The sequence below is a fragment of the Strix uralensis genome, chromosome 5, assembly GCF_047716275.1.
Source record: "Strix uralensis isolate ZFMK-TIS-50842 chromosome 5, bStrUra1, whole genome shotgun sequence".
NCBI lineage: Eukaryota > Metazoa > Chordata > Aves > Strigiformes > Strigidae > Strix > Strix uralensis.
In genome coordinates this window covers 21,138,788-21,160,059 of record NC_133976.1, presented here as the reverse complement: position 1 = coordinate 21,160,059, position 21,272 = coordinate 21,138,788, and the positions used below count along the sequence as shown (strand labels likewise).

General features: G+C 39.2%; 1 protein-coding gene across 2 annotated transcripts; it reads left to right on the top strand.

Annotated features, from left to right (window-relative positions):
* Positions 1-56: 56 nt before the first annotated feature.
* ALG12 (ALG12 alpha-1,6-mannosyltransferase) lies at positions 57-15,696 on the top strand. 2 transcript variants are annotated; one of them, XM_074870060.1, is made up of 10 exons: positions 57-315; positions 4,384-4,561; positions 4,713-4,845; positions 5,372-5,545; positions 6,902-7,096; positions 8,384-8,487; positions 8,972-9,195; positions 9,919-10,088; positions 10,284-10,359; positions 14,336-15,696. In XM_074870060.1, the coding sequence occupies exons 2-10, from the start codon at positions 4,397-4,399 to the stop codon at positions 14,565-14,567; spliced, it is 1,473 nt and encodes a 490-aa protein (XP_074726161.1). In that variant the 5' UTR covers positions 57-315; positions 4,384-4,396; the 3' UTR covers positions 14,568-15,696. The 2 variants fall into 2 exon arrangements, with proteins under 2 accessions (XP_074726161.1, XP_074726162.1); XM_074870061.1 differs by lacking the exon at positions 57-315 and adding an exon at positions 633-869.
* The last annotated feature ends 5,576 nt before the right edge of the window (positions 15,697-21,272 follow it).

Genomic DNA, 21,272 nt, shown 5'->3' with positions numbered 1-21,272 from the left:
GCGTGCGCAGAGAACAGACGGGGGGCGTGGCAGAGAGCTGCCTGCGGAAGCAGGGCCCACCGGCCTCGCGCGGCGCCGCCATCATGAGAACGGGCAGTCACGAGCTCCGTAGGGGCTTCGGATCCATCCGCCATTTGTATTTGGCAGACGCCCCAGAGCCCTTCTGCTGCCGCGAGCGTACTCTGCCCTCACCTAATATGGCTGGCCGGAGCGGCGGTCACGTGGGCGCAGGGATGCCTTCCCCCCTCCGCCCGCCCGCTGCCGGCCCCCTCCTGCCGGCGCCCGCTGCGGGGTGGCCACGTGGACGCCCGGGCGGTGAGTGCGGGCCGGGCCGGGCCGTGGGCGCTGCGCCCGTGCCGGCGGGCGGGGCGGGAGGGAACGGCCGGGGGAGGGAGTGTGCGCGCGCTCGCTCCCGTGATGGGGAGTGGGGCCGCCGCCAGCGGGGCCCGTTCGTTCGCCACAGCCTGGCTGCAGCTGGGCCGGAGGGAGCCCCCGGGACCCCCTCCCCTGCGGAGGCGCCGGGGCCGCGACCGCAACGGCGCGGCGGGGCGCTGCGGGGCGGGCTCCCTGCCGCCTCCCGGCCCTCCGCCTGCCGGACGCGGCAGCTGCGGCGTGGCGGGCGGGAGCGGGGCAGGGCAGGGCAGGCGCCTCCCACGCGGTGCCTGGCGGCGGGCGGGCCCGGCTCTGCCGCGGGGGACCCCGTGCGGCCTCGGGGACGGTGCCGGTGGCTTCGGAAGCGGCGGGTGACGTTGTGGTCTCGTCTCGGAACGCCGCAGGGCTGCCCAGGAGCGACCCGAGGGGCCGTTACTTTAACCCGCCCCGAGCGCTAACGGCGGCCGCCACGCGCCGTTTCTTGGGCTCTGAGCTCGGTGGGTCCCGCGTCGCGCGTCCCCTCTCCCAGGCGCGGCGGGACCCGCCGGTGCGTGGCTGCCTGTCCCCCCGGGGCCGGCCGCTAGGGGGGGATCGGCCGCACGCGGCGGGGGGGGTCGGGGCGCTCGGGGAGCGGCGGGACGGCCCGGAGGGGCGGGGGGTGGTTTGGGGTTTGGCTTCAGTCGAGCATTCGGTGTGTTCCTTCCCCAGTCCGAAGAGTGACATAGCTTCGTCGTGTTTCCACAGCCGGTGCTGCCCCAGGCTTCATTCCCTGCCTCAGCGTTTTCTTGTCTTAATTATTTTGCTTTAGCCTGTCTCCAGACTTATGAGGAAATGTGTATCAGAATATCAACTGCTGTGTTCCTTCTTAGGAAAGAATAAAACCAGTCCCAGCAACTACAAGGTTTAAATCGGTCCTCATTCAGAAGTTAGCTTTAGAGTGAGTTGGAAGAGCTATTAAAGCATAGGGAAAAAACCCATGAAAATGGAAGTTAGTGCAACATAGGTTTTCCCAAAGCTGGATCAAGCCAGAGAGGAGGGAGGGAGTACCTTATGGTGGGATGATGCTCTTGGTGGTTCTGCTTAGATGCGTCCACACAGAGCGTGTGAGGGAGTGAAATGCGGTCTCTGTAGACAGATTCAACATGCAGTTTGTCTGCCAAACTCTATTTAGGCTGAAGAGTGTCTGAAAAACATAAGTGAGCTAACTATGGTAGATTTTTCATGGAAAGAGCAAAAAGCCTATTACTGAAATTAATAACACTTCCACATAAAAAATATAGGGAAAGAATAAATCATTTTTTATGAAAGGGCTTCAGCTTTTTTTTAATGTAAGAAAACAATTTATTTTCACCCAGTTTAATCCTAGGAAGGGAGGGATAACTTCTTTGTGTTGAAAGTCTCTGCTCTTCTATGATTCAGTCTCGATGTTGTGCAGGTCTGGGGAAGATTCTTCGAAGTTGTTAGAACATTAATGATGGATAAAAATACTTGTATTTGCTTACAATATTCCTCTAACCTTCATTATTAAAATCTTTTTATTAAGTGAAAATCTGTTTCTGTGATTTTGGTATTTAAAAAAAACCAAAGCTGTAATTGCAAGTATTTTCCCTTTATATAGCAAATTTATTTTAAACGTCAAATTCAGTGTCTGCCTGTCCTGATAATTTCTACTTGAATTTTGAGGTTTTGTCAGCATCAATTTTCGACAGAGCAAGTTATATTGAGTCTTGACAAGACCACTAAATTTATTAGGCTTTATCTCAGAAACCTAGTTGTTGTCTTTATGCTTTGGTTTTTTATCTTCTAGCATGTTTCCCTTCAGGGAATCTCAGTATGTATAATGCATTTAATTATCTTCAAAATGTGCGAGTATGCTGGCAAACTTACTTTCTTCAGGCATACAAAAGGATTGGAATCAACTGGATAAAAAAAAGCGTTGTGATAAAAAGTGTATGGGATATGTAGCTTCACTGTTATTCTGATGATTTAGGAAGTTGGGGATTGATTATTCATGTGGTGATCAGCTAAAACATCAGGAGCAGACTGGATTGTTGAGTGATCAGAGTGTAACGAATGTGGTATTGGTAGGTGAAGGTAACATCTTTTTATTACACAACTGGTAAGGAGGAAAAAACAGAGATTCTTGCCACTTGGGTTGTTTTACAAGGATTTATTGGGTCCTAAAACATCTGAAACGTTGAGAAGGTGTGAATTGGGAGTGAGGAATACCAACCTTGCTGGGGTATTACAAGCTGCTCAAACGCCTGTATTGCTGTATGCAGCGGTGGATTGCTGCTTCAGTGTCCATCTTTCTCTCGTGTAAGTTTGGCCAGAAACGTGAGATGCCTTTGTATTTATTGGAAGAATTCAGCAAGAGAGCTTTCTATAGACAAGAATTTGTGGAAGATAAATTGCCCTGTGCAGAGGCTTAATTCCTGCCAAACATTTCTTGAAGTGCTGCTGATGTCAGTCCCATACCTCTTTTACTGCTGCTGTGGAAAAAGGATTCTGTCATAGCACAACCCATTTTTATCCATCCTTGTAAAGAAGCAATACTAGGCACAGGTTAAAAAGACTTCTTCCCACTTCCTGGGGTGTTGTGTTTATTTAGGCTCTTACTGTTGCAAAACAAGCCCAAAATCGTAAGGACCTACCACAGAACTCTGTTGTCTTTGAGCCCAGTGTTGGACCTTCAGTTACAGCACAGTGACAGCGGCAGTCAGGTGCAGTGCAGTCAGTGAGATATATAAAACAATATGCATATACATGCAATTTACAGGAAGTACACAAATTTCAGGATTTATTTGTTTTAGCTGTGAAAATAAGGAACCTTAGCTCATACTTTATTTATTTTTACTAATGAGCAGGCCAAACATCAATTCTGGAAAAGGGAACTCTAGGAAGCAGTTGCTAAGTGATCCTGGGAAATCTGCCAACTATCTTACATCTGTTTGATGGACATATTTAGACCAAAACATGGGAGAAAACATCTCTAACCAAAGCCCTGGTTGTACCTGAAAGGTGCTGGTTTAAAAGTTTTGTTTCTGTGAGAACAGAACAAGCATAACAATAATCAAAATGTCTTGTCTTTTATTAAATTGTCTACTTAAAAAAAGTGGGAGGCTTAAGTTAAAAGAACTTGAAATAGATTACCGTGTTTTTGCTGGAAATGATTATGGAAAATAACTTTTTTTTAACTGGTTTATAATCTGAAACTAGAAAAGATGAGCTGTTTACCCATGACAATACTTATGCTTTATTTGCTCTGGCATCACTGGGACACATGACTTTATCAACATGATAAAATACATCATAAATGCTACCATAAGAATGGCTCAGCACAGTGTTGTGAAATTAAGGACTAGGGAGAGATGGCCTTTGTCTCTGGGTAGGAGTGTGAAGGATGGGGTTCAGACCATCTCATGCCACAATGACACGTGGTGTGGGTGCTGAAGGGGGTTTGTCCTTCACGTGCCGAGTCCCAGCCTAGCTGCTGTCAAGCTGGCAAACTCAAAAGATCAAAGCACTCTGTTCCAAGCAATTTCTTATCCTCGTGGTTCCTCTCCCACTAGTTTGAGTCCTAGACAAGCGACTGAGTATGTTCTAAAGATCATGTGTAAATTCAGTGTGAGATTAAAGTGAGAGTAAATTACAAAGCTGTCTCTCCCACAAAACGCAGACGTAATTGAGGTGGCACTCTCAGCAGTTGTGCCAGTATGGGACGCAAAGGGAAATATTCTCTTAAGCAGGGTCTATATTGCCTGAGGTTTTTTACGTTTTTTACATTTACAGAAGGTGGCATAAATCCTGAAATGCTGCTTGAATATGTTTTTGGGTATCTACTGAATTTGTTGACTATTAAAAAAAAAAAGGATCAATTATTTAATTCATTAGTCTTTGTTTAAACTTTTACAGTACTGTAGTATATTTTCCTTGTGTTACCAATCTCTCTTTTTCTGTTTGTACACTTTGTACCATGTTATTAATGTATTTTCTTTTTAATAATAACAGAATATACGTGAATATGGCTCAGAAGAGGAGCTCGAGTGGTCGGTCGTTCCCATTGCTGCTGCTGATTATTGTTGTGGCCTTTGTTCATTTAACTGTCTGTCCTTTTACAAAAGTGGAGGAAAGCTTTAACCTACAAGCTATCCATGATGTGGTATACCACCAACTGGACTTGGATAAGGTAAATTTGAAGGGAGGTGTTCTTTCTTGGACACTGCTAGAGATTGCAATTCCCTGCTATATGAGTAGGATAAATGCAGCGTGAATACAATTTATCCCAGTTTTTCTTTGTTTCTGATTTGCCTGCCTTACTTAGATTTTTGTTTTTGCAGTATGACCATCATGAATTTCCTGGAGTTGTCCCAAGAACGTTCCTTGGACCAATTTTTATTGCTGCTCTTTCCAGCCCAGCTATATATGTACTTTCTGTGCTAAGAATGTCCAAGTTTTACTCCCAGCTGATAGGTATGGGAACTTTAAATTGTCAGAATAGAGATGTTTTTACCGCTGAACTAATGAGTGACATTGTAATATTCAGTGTTTGGATCAGTGGTTAAAATGTGATATTCTTTTCCTTAATGAGGGATTTTGAAAGCTGTGAGTAGTTAGAGACAGCATGTCAGTTCCACCCCCTCTTTGGGGTAACTAACAGCACAGAGAAAGTCTGTGCTAACGAATGTCATTGTAGAAAAAGCAAGTGTCTTCAGAGAATATACTCCCATGTGTACTTCTGTGTATGCTTCAGAAAACGTTGTTTAACTTGGGCATAGAAGCATTGATGTTTGCAAAAATATTGGACGAGTTAAAGGTGCATTAAAATAGAAAAACTAATGGGGAAGTTTTGTTTTGTTTTTTTTCTTTGAAGTGAGTTATATTTTGATATCTTCAGTATGGTTCTTCATAACTTCTTCCCATTACGTTATGTAACATGGTTATTTGTCAGTGATCTATCTGATACTACTCTTATTTCCCATTTTTATTCTCCTAATAGTCCGAGGAAGCTTGGGGCTTAGTGTGATTTACACATTATGGAAGTTGCAGAAAGAAGTTAGAAAGCAGTTTGGAGCAACTACATCAACAGTCTTCTGTCTCATCACTGTTACTCAGTTTCATTTGATGTTTTACTGTACACGAACCCTCCCTAATGTGTTTGCACTTCCTTTTGGTAAGTATTTGCATAGGAATAATTTTAAAATATAAAAATTCTTCTGAGTGTATCAGTAGTTAAAGCACAGAAAATGTGTGGTCAGACCAAGTTAATACATGTGCTTGATTAAACTGTGTGATAACAAGACTAGAAAACTTAAGCAGTTGTGATTTCTTTCTTTTTTTTTTTTACCGTATATGCTTACAATGACTGTTGAATCAAGTTTTATTGAATCTGAATGTATGTGGAGTTTGTCAGATGGCTTTGATTAACTAGAGGTTTGAGTACACACATCTGATGCATAAAACATAGAACTATTGAAAAGGCATTAGGTACAACTGCAGTTCAAAAAAAAATCTGTGCACTTAGTCTACACAGGAAACAGCTTTCTCATGAGACTGTGGAACAAACTCCCACCACAACCTCTCCACCTTCCTCTTCTGGAGTTATCTACAAATGTAGCAGTTTGTACACTTAAAGTAAAGGCGGGGGGGAGTCAAAACCTTACTCCACACATACAGTTTTTCCCCAGAGATGATGAGAGGGAAGATTAACCACATGTGACAGATATTAGCTGAGTCACTTAATGCTTCAGTGCAAGTTGTTCAGCTAGTAAAAACATGAGGTTGTTATAAGAACCTGTGTAGATCAGAACTGAAAAACAAAAAGCAGTTGAATTGTCAGATAAACACTGTGTAATAATAAACTTCTTATACAATTTCTGCAGGTATTAAAAAATACAAGTTGTTTCATGGCATTTTGCACTATTAATATTTCAGACATTTTCCTTAATATCGTGAACACTTTACTATGTAGTCAGTGTTACCATGTGATTTAAACTGTGAAAAAGTAGAGGCAGCCTCATCTCTAGAGATACAGCATGTCTCCAGCTAACCCACTGAGCAGTTGTCTGTAGTCTCTTTTTCATATCTGAAATAGGGTGCTGTTATCATGAATACAGGATATACTCAGCCAAGAGAATAAACTAACTCTTCAGCTGATACTGAGCAATAATAATTACAAATCTTAGTTTGAAAGGCTTTTAGTACTCCCTTAAGGTTTGGTGTTTTTTTGGTGTGTCTTTTTTTTTTTCCCCAAAACCTATTAAATATACTGTCTAGGAAGAGTTCCCATTTGTTCCTTCTGTGGTTATACTTTTATAATTACTTAAGCATCAACAGCAAAAAGTTTCTGTGTTATTCCAAATTACATTTCTTTAACAGAGGAAGAGTTTCTGGACTAGAAATGGTAGGAAGACCAAGAGAAGATTGGTGGGGAGTTAGAGGAACGAGACGCTAGCAATGAGAAAAATGTTGTCATTTAGAAATTGAATAGTTCAGTGTGTCAGATGCTGTGCTTTATTTATTTTTGCAGTCCTCCTGGCATTGACATTTTGGATACAGCAAAAGCAAAGGCCATTCATTTGGTTCTCAGCTTTGGCAATTATAGTCTTCAGATCAGAGCTCTGCATATTCTTAGGCCTTATGCTCCTGGTGACGTTATTAACTAAAAGAATCTCCATTTTCAAGGTGCTTTCCCATGCTGTTCCTGCTGGAATTTTTTGGTTGGGTAAGTGTTTTCTTGGAAAAAACAAATGCCATGTAGTAAATTCAACAGAAGTCTGGAGATTTGACTGACTTCTCTGGTGACCTGGCCTTTAGGGCTTTTTTTCTCTTTTTTTTTTTGTTAATTCCATTTGCTAGTAATACAACAAGGGTATTTATTTATTTGAAAATTTCTGTGTGAGGAAAAGGTGTGCACAGAGCAGTAGAAAGATACTGTGACCCCTGCCTTTAGATGCTTATAGTATAATGTCCTGGTCTTAAAAAGGCTTAGACATGCAAGTTGACTTTAGTATAATTAGTACCTGGCTGTAGCTACATGTGCATTCCCAGTTGTAATATCTATTGCCACAATAATAAGCTGAATCCCGGGATAAAATACTGTGTGACAGACAAGGATACCAAGCAAGAGGGTTGTGGGGAGAGTCACAGTTCAGCTCTGTTTATTATATTAATTTTAATAGCTTAAGTGATTATCCGTGCTAGAGAGGTTGAAAAATCCCCTTGTCTCTACCCATCCATGGAAGGCTCATGCATATGCACGTAAATAACTCTAAGCTTCTCTGTCAGCCTACCTAATTAAAACATGCTTGTCAGATGCCTGATGGTGACCTCTGGTAGTGTGCTGTCCCTTCCACAGTGTGGACAGTAGAAACAGTAAAAGATCATGCCAAGTGTATTTGGAGACACCTCACAGCGTAAGAGTTTGGAGGTCCAAGGGGAATTAGTCACTGGTACTAATTCCCTCTCTGGGCAGACTTCTTAAATACCAGAGCAGTTTTCACAGAGCTGAGTGGAGGAGATGAGGCTAATGGATTTGCTGCTTTTCCTGTCTTTTTGCCTTTCATTCCTTACCCTCTTCTTCCCCCCCACCTAATAAATAGTAGCAAACTTCAAGAGATTGTTTTTCTTATCAGCTTTACTATAAAAATCCATTTTGTACTATTTGAAGTTAACCCAGGCTTCTTAGCATTCGTTATGTTTAATGCTCTAATATTCTTTTAAAACAAACTTTAATTAAACCACTGCTTTTCACACCTGGGATTGGAGTGGGGTGAATATCAGTCAGATTCTTATCTAACATGCTTCTGTTAAGACTTCTATTAAGAAGTGCCTCTCTCCCCTGCATTTCCACTGCAAGAGAGATTCAGCCTTCTCTGTGGCTTTGGGTGAGGCTTACAATGCATGTTCCAGTTTATGTTGATCTCATCAGTAAATGTGCAATTTGGATGTGCTAGTTTGCTTTTCCCTAGTTTTTAATTCACGCAGATTTGTATTTCTTTAATTCTTTTAGGGCTAACAGTTGTTGTGGATTCTCTATTTTGGAGGCAACTTGTGTGGCCTGAGGGGAAAGTGCTCTGGTATAACACAATTTTAAACAAAAGTTCCAACTGGGGAGTATCCTTTGAAACTTCCAGGGAAAACGATCTATTGAACACTACCAGTCAAAGTAAAGATGTGACGTAACCTATTCCTGAGATTCAGTTATGGTGTTAAATTCTACTTTTCATCTAGTATTTCATTATTTGAAGCTTACGAGACAATGTTTGTTTCTTAGATCTTTCTGTGAATTTTAACTTTCCTCTCCTAACTGTTCCTTCTTGCTTCTTTGTGTTCTACCAATGTAAAGCCAGGTTTCTTCCCCTTGGTTTTTCATGTTGCCCCTCATTATCACCATTTGATGTGCCTCTGTTGGGTGATGTGAATGTAGTTAGGCAACTGCTTTTATTTCTTAAAGGGTAAGGTAGGAAACCAAATGCCTGGAAGAATGTGATACATAAAAAATATACTGCATATTTGCAAAATTTGCATGTACTACCGTGAATAGTTACGTTACTTGTTAGCAGTGAAAGCATCCTTAACTCTCTTTTTCACCTTGAAGACCTTCCCCTTCTTGTGGTACTTCTATTCAGCCCTGCCTCGTGCTTTGGGATGCAGCATTATATTCGTACCTTTGGGTGTAGCAGAAAAGAGAACTCGGATATTACTTTTGCCAGCACTGGGCTTTATTTTCTTGTATTCCTTTCTCCCACATAAAGAGCTGCGTTTTATCATATATACTTTCCCTGTCTTCAACATAGTGGCTGCTAAAATGTGCTCACGAATGTAAGTTCAAAATTCTTTTTTTTTTCTTCTCTCTGAAAATACAAAAGAAAAGCAATAACCATTATTACTATTTTTATGCACTTCTTTCCATCTTGGAGTCTGGATCATCTTGAGGTCTTCATATTATTTACCCATTTGACTAATGAGGGAAACGGGGACAGAGAGAAGTTAAATAATTTGACGGGACCATTTGGCAAATCTGGGACAGAGTCAAGAATAGAGCCCTGCTTGTATTGTTATGCTGTTACAGTTCAGTTTACTTTATCCGCCAGAGAAAAAGACACATCCAGTGTACTACTGTGTTGTTAACATAACTTGCTTTAGGAGATAGTTTAATATACAGGTGGGGCTCATGAAACATCGAGTTTGTATTAAATAGTTAACCTTGGGTATACTGAGTAAATAAACTTAAGTTAAAACACTGAAATTCTTTGAAAGAGAGACACTTTCATAGCTAAAGGTTTTAAACACAGCAATACTTAGCTTTATTGATGAGCTTGTATTAGCTTTATTAATGAGAATATTCTAATTTAAATGTCACCAGAAGCTAGTCTTTTAAAAATGGATAGTAAATGCATTTCATATACATGATTGTAATAAAGTTTGTGTTAATCTTTATTATCTAGCAGTGGAGTTTTCACAAAAGTTCTGTCACAATAGTCAATGACCAGTATGAAAGAAAAATAACAGTTTATTTTTACTCATTTTTGCCTCCCTTAACAGTCTGAATAACTATCGGAAATCCTGGCTGTACAAACTTGGATCTTTCTTTGTTATAATGCACCTTCTAGTTAATGCTGCTTATTCAGGAACATCTTTATATGTTTCACATTTCAATTATCCTGGAGGAGTGGCAATCCAGAAGTTGCATGAGTTGGTACCTTCAACAGCAGGTATGTAAAGCTGGTATGAGGTATGTTCGCTTAATTTCAATTGCAGGGGGTTTTTTACAAGTATATCTTTCCATGTATTGGATATTACTTCATGCTAATTACATGCATCTTTTCTGTTACTATTTTGTTAATTTATTAATCAGAGTTTTCTTAGAGGAATTTTGAAACTCTATTTTGTTTTCTTTATTTATGTAGATGTCTCTGTTCATATTGATGTGGCTGCAGCACAGACAGGAGTTTCTCGGTTTCTAGAAATCAATTCAGATTGGAGGTATGTTATGAACAAAGTATTTTGATCTGAAGACAGGAGCCTGCTTTTTCCTTTTTTGTATATTCACAGGGGCAAGCATCACAGAAACAGTTTCTGGCACAGGGTATTTATTAAGCCAGGTCAAGAACAATGTGAATATTCAGAGAATTTTAATGTACGCAGTGCTGCCTTTTCAGAAATAGAGCACTGCAACGTTTTCTAATTTGTTTTGGTTGTTTCTAGTTTGCCTAAATAATGCAGAATCTTTTAAAGACATCAGAAACAGTGCAAATAATTGTTAGCTTACTAAAACACCAATATCTGTACTGCGGCTGCCTTTGATATCTCACTAGATCTTGTAAAAACGCAGCTGTAGATGAACACTTTTCTGTTCTTGGCAGAACAGTGTTCCCATTTTGTTTTGTTTTTGAATGATGTGTGGCGATGTGTGGCAATGTGAGGCTTATCTGTGTATTAATATTCAAAGTCTATTTTTATGTGGAACACCCTTCACATAGATGGCATTGAAGATGCCGTTGTGGACTATTGGTCACATTCATTGGCTCTGAGAGAAAGCAGTTGAGTGCTTTGGTATCATGACCAGCAGTGATGCACAAACTGTTTGAAGAACCAGAATACTGAAATGAATAGTAGGAGACATTTGTGGGATGGCATTGTTTGCTTTTCAGGATGCAGACCAGTAAAAGGCACCTTTCTGATCCTTAGGCCTACCTCTTCAGCTTAAGTGTAGGTTTCTAATTTAAAATGCCATCTTAATGAAGATGGTTTAGCAGAAATTGATACAAAGCCTCACTTTATATTTGCACAAAACAAAAGCAATACAAGCAGACTTTGGTTTAAGAAGTGCTCTAAGCATTCTTTTTCCCCAACAGTTACAATCTTCAGGATCAGGTGAACAAACATAATTTAATTATTGGTATGTTTAGAGATAGAAGCATTTTGGAAGTAAAGATGAAGAAAGGAAAATCTATGCTTCTGGGGAAATTATAAAAATAATCAAGCTTGCTATGCCTTATTTTATTTCGGTGCTCTCTCATAATGCTGTGATGGTATGGACAGTTTAAAGCTGAATTGCCTTCACAGTTACCAATCCAGTGTTTATTTCAAATTGGTTATTGCATGTTCAATGTAGAGAAAGTCTTAAGCCACGAACAGTCAGGAGCACACATTAAACTATTAGAGTACAAGTGATAGAAGATGTGTGATAGCTAAAATGTTCCAATCTTTGTTTTTTGAATACACTTAAATACACACACTACTCTGAATACAACTCTATTCTCTAAATACAATGCTCAGTTTCAATGAGCTTTTTAAGGCAGTGGGTTTTGGGTTGTTTTGGGCGTGCTTGGCCTTCCAAGTGGGATTGGAAGGTGAACGAATAATATCCCTGTCACTGATGGATGCTTCATAGCGTTGCAGCAACAGAGCAGTTTGTCTCTACTCATCCTAAAAAAGCCTCCAGGGAGGGCTGATTCATCATAAAGCTTCATATTAAAAAAAATCAGGCAAAATCCACAACTGAGCATCATACACAGGATTACCACTTTGTCTCACAGCATAATAGTGCAAAGTTTAGTGGCATCAGCTGTCCATTTTCTTTTTATCCAAGGAAGTGACAGCCTTTCAGCTAGGTGAAAACTGATTTATCATCTTCATAAACTGTGTCCATCAGGTGAAAATAGATTTATGGATGGAGTGGCTATGAAGGCTGATGATTTATCAGGATAACTACAGTCCATAAATAAAAGCGTCTTAAAGTTAACAGCTTCTAGTGGTGTGCTCAGATTAGATCTATTTGCCTCAAGAAAAATGCAAGTGATCCATTATTTTTCTTCAAAGGGTGATTGAAAGAAGCTTGATGCAGGTTCTTACACAGGACAGGTGTTACAATCTTGTCTTCAATTAGTGCAGTCTCTTTGAACCAGGAATAAACGATGCTGTGTAAGCTTGAAGTATTTAAAAATAATAAAATTCAGAAATGCTTGCAGCCAAATGAAAGGCCTTTTATTTGCTGATGAAGAAAATGCAAAATTAGTTGGTAAAGTTGTTACAAAGTATACCATTCCTTCTGCCAGTTTGGACGCATGTACCATTCTAACTGATACTGTGAACTTTTTGGAAATAGCAGTTGAAATTAGTGTGTGATTTATTTTTTTTTTTTTGGGGGGGGGGGTTAGAAGAAAATACTTGTTCAGTGTGCAAACTCTAATTCTGCATTAGGTGATGTATTTATTGACACCTCTGCATTCTGTCAGCCTGGGATCTTTACTGGGTTGCCGAAATTTTAGTTAACATGCCACACAAATCCTCTAGTTTGCTGCAGAGTACTTGCTTTAAATTTCTTAAATGTTAACGGCTGCTATGGCAGGGAGTGTTTTAAAAATATAAAGTGAGATTGTTCCCAGTTTTTCACAGAGAATTCAGGCAGATGAGAGGCCAGGCCTTCAAAGACACATGTGGCAAAAGATGCAGCTTGGATTTACTCCTAGGTGCATTTAAGAGTACGTAGGGTTGGGATTGCACCATTTCCCTACCAGTGTCCATGCCTGTAAGAAAAGCCACAGCCTTGAGTCATTGCTTGTGAAATGCTTGGGAGGAATCAGGTGCCTAAGAATAGGAGCTCCAAAAGCTGTAGAAAACAGTTCACAGAAAAGGGCAATAGAAATGGTGAAGAACTGAGCGCTGCTCTTCAGTGGGTTACAGAGCATGGACACTTTTATAGTTAGATGCCCAAGACTGTCTTGTCATAAACAAACTAAAGGTAAGTAACTTCCATCTTAACCTCTGTCTTCTGGACTGTTACCCAGCATTAGTGTAGAATGTTTTTCTGGGATATAGAGCAAAGATTTGAATCCAGGTTTCTCACTTTTGGAAGAACACTTTAACAGTGGTCTATGAAGTGTATTGGCATGGACTTACTCTTTCCTTCTGAAGCTGTTGGACTGAGGACTTGATCAGGCTGCCATGTCCAATATGAGCGTCCTAACCCTTGGGCTATAAATTCCACCTGACTCTCTTCAGTGAATGAATAAGTAACTATTGCGAAGTAGAACCATGTCTTCATGAGACAGCGAGGGAGATCTGTCTCAGTTTCTAGAGAATTAAGAGAGCTTCATACAGCTCTGAGATAACAAACTTTGGTTCTGGGCTGAGATCAGACAGAGAGTGGCTGAACCTAGATCTTTCACATCGCTGCCACATAAAGTCACTTGTTTTCTCATCCTGTAAATTCCCTGTATGGCTACATTGAATATAACTCCTTTTAAGAAATAACTGTAAGTGTACATGTTAAATAGTTTCAGAACTCACTAGTTACTTTTTATATAATTTTTAAAGTATATAATTTATATATATTTAGGTACCTGAACAGGTTTATAAAGCTGACCCAAAGTGACCTGCCCAAACATGTAGTAGATCAGGGAACTAAACCCAGGAATAACAAGTGCCAAGTTAATACTGTAATTGCCAAGATGTTCTTTCTTTCCTGCAGCATTCAAGGAAGTCTTCTCCCTGCTATTCTCTGAGGCTCCTACTTTAAATGTATGACTACTAGAAGAGAAAGGTTTCTGCTGAAGTGCTTCATAACATTTTTTTAAAAAATTTTTAAAAACTCTAAAAAAACCCCCAAAACCCCACACTTATTCAAAACACAATTCTTGTAGAGTAAACTTAAAAATTCGTCCAGTTTTCTACAGTCTTAGACTTTGGTGTCCTTTCTCCACAGAACTCAAGTAGAGGACTAGTGAGAAAGTCCTGACTTATATCACAATAGCGGGAGAAAGACTTGCATAGAATGACTGGCTCCCTGATCTCTTCAAAAATAGTTTCCTCCTCCTGTACTAGTTAAGTTAATCAAGAGATATAACTGAGAATGTTCCTTTTGTGTTTCATCTTGGATGCTACGTGCCCTTGTGATAATGGAGATGTTTAATATGTAAAGAGAGGAATGTAAATAAGCCTTCTTTGTTCTTTACAGGTATGACAAAAGAGAAGATGTTAAACCAGGAGACCAGTTGATGTTTTCTTACACACACATACTGATGGAAACAAACCCTCTTCAAATATCACATTACAAGACAACCCACAGGCCACTAGCAAATATACCTGGCATCAGTAAAATTGGGTTGAACCTGACTGCACTACCTCCTTTTACTTTAAATTTGAAACCAAAATTAGTACTGTTGGAAAAACTTACTGTATCATCTTGACTGTGAATTTTAAGTAAGTCTTTTGATGTAATTTTGCTGATGACCGAATAATCTTAAGACGGCAGCAAATTGTCATTCTAGCACTGCAATTCAGCTTCTGTGGAAAGGCACGGAAAATCTTTGTACTGATTGGTATTTAGCTCCGTCCTGTTTCTTACATAAATATTACAACGCATTCCTAGTCAGTATATATCAAATACTGAGTTGTATTGTTAGATATGTTTGAGAGAGGCTACCTACAAGTTTAGTGGTATTAAGTAAAACCTGTCTACTTGGTTTGGGTAGCTGTTTCATAACGTAGCACAGGTATGTCCTAATTGTCCTATATAAGATACATAATGGAACAGGTTTGTGCTATGGCAATAATTTGATATGTAATCTATGTGTGCAAAGATGTATTACTTGATGTATCTGCAGGATTGTAGCCCCCTCCATTGTCAGATTGCCTGTGTGAACCTTAATGATGTTATCAACATAGGAAAGCCATATTCATTGTAGCTTCATCACAATACCTAATTGTGCCCTGTAGGCTACCAAACTAATTAAAGTGAAAGATTCACTTAAAAAGCAGTTGGACCTCTTGACAAGCACTGTCTCATAACAGATTTGAGTATTAAAGGCTGGTTATCTTTATTCCAACAGTTCATGAATAAGCAGCAGCTTGGATTTCACAGGAAAAATTTTAAAATAATGTTTCCCTCTTCTGCTGTAATGATATTATTTTAATTTGCAGTGCAAAAATTTACCTATGAAGATATTCACTTGAATACATTTTAAGAAAATAGGTGCTGTTTTTCTTTTTTTACTAAGTAGTCCCTTTGGAAAGGAATAATCTAATGTGCCATGTGTTACACTCTAGAATAAGGTAGCATGCTCTATAGTCTCTTCTTTATTAGATGTTTTTGTTAAGGATTTTGTTAAGCCTAAATTGTGGAATGGAACAACTTAAGGGGTAAACTAAGAAAAAAAATGTTAGCATTGTGGTTAGAGCAAGTTATAATATGACAGAAGCTCCATTAGTGTAAAAAACCAGTATTGCTGAAATAATCGTGGGCAGAAAACTATTCCTTGCTGACTGAAAACTAGAGTAAAAAGTTCTTACTGAATAAAGTGTTTTGTTTTGGGTTTTTTTTATTCTTAAAGTGTGATTCATTCGGGAACTACCTTTACCTGTGTATGCTTCAGTTTTTAGGACCATGTTTTCCTTTTATTCTCCAGACTATGTATCGGAGGAACAGATCTGGTGGGGTGGAGCCTGCTCCCTGTGGGTGGCTGCTGCTGTTGCTTCCTCACCCTGAGCAGATCTGGCAAAGGCAACCGGCAGAACTTGTTGGTCCAGTCTCTGGTTGCTCTTGAAATTGAAATCACTCAAGTATTATCTATTTGATTTCTCTTTGGAAGAAAACTTGGCTTCCTCCAGAGCCAATTTGAACATCAAACAATTCACATGAGACAGAAGGAAGTACATGTGCAAATAGCTGAGAACTTGGAACAATACAAAGGAAAATTTTTGAGTAAGGATGCAGGCCCTTATGTTGAGCCTCATCATTGACTTTATGTAACTCCCCCACACTGTAATGCACAACTCAAGAACCTAAACTAAAATTTATCCTGCCCAAGCATAGACAAATGTCTGCACTGCTGAAGTTAGGTGTATAGTTACTCCCTGGTTGTCAGAATCTCTCTGTAGAAACTTGCTGCTATTAACTACAGAGAAAACCTAGGGCTATTATGCTTATAATGCAGGCATCTCAAGCTAATGCCTCAAGTGGCACAGAATATGTGGACGTTAGGCATCTGAAGATAATCTTGCTGAATGTCAGACACATGTAGCTGATTGAGTCAGACTTTGAGCCTGATGGTACCTCTTGGACTTACACCAGCAATGGTGTTCAGCTGGGATAGTAGAGTGTACTAAAAATAGAAGAAATTGGCCTGTTTAGTATATTTGTTTGGGGTAGAGAAAGGTAAAATACATACAAGGAGACAGGAAAGAGATACTGGATTGCAGCTTTGAACAGCATCTCAAGTTTATTTAGGTCCTGTTGCATTTTGCTCTGCATATGTGGTTCTTGAATAGTGCTTAGATTTAAGATCTGGAACCTGTTTGAATTTGTAGACAAAAGGCTAGATCATGACCTATGCAGTGCATGCAGCACCATAGCACCAGCAGCTGTATGACTTCTGCAGAGCATAGGTAACCCCCTGTAACATAGGCCATGAATATTATGGTAGCCCACACCCAGAATAAGAAGGGGCAGCTGTCAAACTGGGATGAAGATTACTGGAGTTTTTCCCCAAAGGTTGCTTTCAATAAACAAACAGTCCTTGGAATAGAAACTAAAGACATCTCCTTTCTCTTAAATGAATCTTCTCATCTCCAAATCCTGTGTTGTCCTGTGTTGTCTCCACAAGAAAGATGCTTATTTTTTCCTTTAATATAGATTAATATTCAGTGTACTTGCATGGAAGAAAGAAAGTGTGGGTTATAAGTTACCTTAGATATATGAGGGCATTAAGGAACTCTCACCCCTTCTACAAACTTGAAGTGGGGTATTACAAATTCTGCATTTGGGAGGCATAGGGGGAAGCCTCAAGTTACTGCATGAATGGTGCAGATAAGAGTGGAATTTTTGACGGGATTTGAATAAATTTCTCATGACTACTCAAGTTCTTAAAATTCCTTTTGTCTTGACTAATTACAAGTGACCCTAGCTTAGAGTATAGCTTTTCTTAATAAGAGCAGAAATAGGTGAGCATATTCAAATAATTAAGGGTTGAATTAACCTGAATAAAGCAAAAGATAAATAGTACAGTCCACCTATAAATTATGTTACATCTATGACACAAACAGAGAATAGAATTGTAAATAAAACACTTTTAACATGTATAATGCTACTGTAGAATGAAATTCATTTTAGGATGTCTTGTTAAACTCCCCAATAGTCAAATGTTGCGTAGCATCATGCATTGCCTTTTGAAGTTTGACTTAATTTCTTACAAGCAGTGTTTGTTCCTGTAAAGAGCAAAGCTAACATGATTTGGTCACAAATATGTCACCATGTCATTTCACCCAGAGATGGTGAATAATCACTGTCTTACAGCCTAAGATTTAGGACACCCTGTGTTGTAAAACTAAATGAAGTAATTGCATGAAATGAAGTAATTGCATGGAACTTACTGATAGAAGACATTTTTGAATGTTGAAAGTAAAAGTGCTTCAAAGCAGGGTTAAACAGATCACTCTCCAATCAAGAACTGAAAGAACCAAAGATCAAGGAACAACTTCCAGTTCACAAAAGTCTCTTAAGTAATAGAGCATTCAGAGCTGGGAAAAAAATATCAGACCATATTTACCTTACACCTGCCCTAAGTACTTGCTATGGGTCTTCTCTCTCAAGAGTGAATTTGTTGTGAGGGGACCTGGAGAATGGTTGTATTGGATCAGACATAAAATATATTTATCTGTTAACACTGAGAAAAGCCAGAACATGTCGCAGGTTCTTCCCTTTGCTGTCCTTTTCATTTCAGCCATCAGAACACAACCTCAACACAATAACTGCATAACACATTTTGAAACATTGATCACACCCCTTTTTCTTGCTCCCTGGCTATTTCACTCATCCCCTTGGTGAGAGATGTTACACGTTTGGGTGAACAAGACTGAGATTGTGCTGCCCCTCCTACTGCAGTTACAACTGTTCTAGGACCATTCCCATCTTCCTCAATACTTCTAGTTCTTTCCATAACACTAAGGAGCTTGAAAGGTGACACAAGATCTAAGCACTTGTTTGCTCTATCCCAGTTTCAATGCAAGTCTGTGTTTTCCTTGCATCAGAAAATGCTTTTTCATATGTAACAGAAATTATACAGAGGTCATGTTGCTTTCCTCATTTGCTACCTGTGCTCATTCTTAAATACTCCCTTTCCACCCCCCAGCCAAAAGCTTTCCTTGTAACTTAGTATTCAGAGTCTTTCTTGTACAAATGACTTCACTTTCTGTTTGCACGAAAAGAACAAAACCACAAGCTGAGTTTATCACTGATGTAAGCAAGACTGTTTAGCCACAGCCTTCTCAGTTAGCTGGTTACATAATTAGTCTCAGCTAGGTCTTAAATGAAATATATCACTATCTGTTTAACATATGTCACATAAGATTAAAAGTGTGTTTGTAAAAATTCCTGAAGTTAAATGACAAAGAATACCTCCATGAAGGTTTTCTTCATTTTTTATTTAAATATGTATGATTCCTAAATGTAATTGATCCATTTTGTATTCAACTACTTACTTTAGATCAGCTCCTTAGATAAACATGAGCAACTACAACTTTTGGTTGTTCATTTCAGACCTTTGTTTATGATAGCAAGGACAGACAGTTTCTTCTGAAATTCTACATCTTACTGTCTCAGGCAGTCTTTTCACCAGTTCTGCTTTATTTCAGCTGCAACTGCCCTTGGTTCTGTACCAAGGCTTGAGTTGTGTCGTCATGTCAAGTGTAAGGTATAAATGCTGTCTGAAATGGAGTCCCTCTTTTCCTTTAAAACTGCCAATTTAAATCAAGACATTGAAAGAAGGAATTGGTTCATACAGAGGAGGAAAAAAAAAAAAAATTAGGCAAGGACTGCTTAGGCATTGATCTAGCCCTTGGAACTCAAGTTGATACCCGAGTTGGGGACATCACTGTGGTTATTTCTGCTTGACATACTCATTTAATGAAACAGAGCACTTTTGGGTCAGTTTTGCAAGGAAACCAAGAAAGTAAAGAATCACTCTTTCTTGTTGCTAAGAATAAAGCAAAGGATGAATACATTTGTGGAAGACTAAAATGCTTAGTTTATAAAATCTAAATAATCTGTAATTAGAAAGTGTTATTTGCTAATTATATTTTTAATTTTCCTGTGTTTGTGGACATCTAAATGCAAGTTTGTTATGGTCAGGTCTATACAGTGGCAGGAAAAAAAAAAATGCTAGTTTAAGGACAGATCTCTCAACAACTGTAAACATCTACTTTGAGCTTGTCATCTACATCTAATCAATCACATCCTTATGCTGGAATTTAAACTGCTCTAGTTGAGATTTTGGTTCTTTGTAAATTCAGAAGCTACTCTTGGGGAGCAAGGAGAAGCTATGAGTATTCCTAGTAAGTGCTCACTGGCCAAATTCTGCAAGCAGGTTTCCTTCACTTTTAGTTGGTGGGTAGGGAAAGAGGCCAAATGACAAGGGGCAATGTGGGGGGAGCATTATTTGCAGGTTTCCAGAGCATAATATAGATGTCAATAGATACTTCTCATTATATACCCTTCACAAGACTTGAGTTCTTTGAAAAGGCTGTTGCAGATCTTTACATTTTCCCCTTCCTACCTTTAGTACTGCAAAATATTTTTTACTGCAGCACGTAATTAGTTGTTACACCTGCCTACTCTTAAGAGAGACAAGAGCTGTAAGATTTTTACAATGACAGTTACATCTTTAGTACCATCTACACTTTTTATGCCAAGAGGAAAAAAAAAGTCTGCTTACTAAATTTATTTCTAAAGTTGCTAACATACTGAAATTAACTGCCTAAATAAATATCACTGTTGCAGGGTGACCATATCATTACGCATTTAGGAGCTGTCTGCTGCTGCAGAGACTGGTGCAGCACAAACTCAGCTTGTTGAAAACTCCCACTGTTAACAGCTTGTGCATTATTACAGTTTGAGAGGGTAATGTAAAAATAGGGGAGTTTCCTATACATCACAAATATGACAAGGGTTGAAAAAAACAGAAGTTTTAGCAATTACTAAGAATTTATATTGAAAATAATAAAGTAAACCCAGCACAAACCCCACCCACTCAATAACTTACCTCAATACTTCAATGAAAGCTTTCAGCCCTTCTTTTGAAGTCATTCCTTTCTCAAAGGCAGCAGTGCCTGAACTGAAAATGGAGATGCTCCTATAACTCCTATAGAAGGATCAAGGCTTACAACGGAAAAATAACAACTTTGCACTTTCAGTCTCTCCTATTTTTATTTAAGAATGACGTATTTTGATTTTAAGGCCTTCTGGGCCTGCATACTATCTTTTAAAAAATTCTAACATAAGCCTATTATTAATTCTTAATCACGCTGACACTGCAAAAAAAAGAGGAAATTGCAGGTACAAATAAAGTATGCTAACTTTAACTGACAAAAATTTACTTTTAAAAATAGTGATTAGTTCTCATGCTTTCAGGAAGTTTTGACAAGAAGCATGACTATGCAATTAAATATCTGTATGAATAAGATGCAAATTGGGGGCTACAAAATGCCATCACTTCAACTTTCCACATGAGTTACACAGGAGCTACAGTAAAGACTGCCTTCAGAGGAGACAAGCTGCTTGTTTCCAGAGAACTGGGATTTTCAGGTAAGCATGTTCACTGCCAGCAATCCTGCTGGTATGATGTGGCTCTACAATGCTTTAAGCCAAAGGCCATATTTACATTCAAGCCTTGAGTGAAAATTGTATCACTTGTTTAAAAAGAAAAAAAAGTTTCTTCATCTTCTACCTCCCTCTCTACTGGTTGAGAGATTAAACATCTCCTTTACAAAGGTCAAGGTTATATTCACAGTTAAAATGTAGGGAAAAAAATTGAGATAATAATTAACCAGTAACCATTTAAACATGTTTCCCAATAAGCTGCTTCAAACTCACCTAGTTCCAACTATACATAAACTAGAAC

Excerpts from the sequence above, each read along its gene's own strand:
- ALG12 (XM_074870060.1), top strand. The coding sequence starts at position 4,397 with ATGGCTCAGAAGAGGAGCTCGAGTGGTCGGTCGTTCCCATTGCTGCTG. Across the intron at positions 4,562-4,712 it reads ACCAACTGGACTTGGATAAG|TATGACCATCATGAATTTCC; the intron begins GTAAATTTGAAG and ends TTGTTTTTGCAG. Across the intron at positions 8,488-8,971 it reads ACAAAAGTTCCAACTGGGGA|ACCTTCCCCTTCTTGTGGTA; the intron begins GTATCCTTTGAA and ends TTCACCTTGAAG.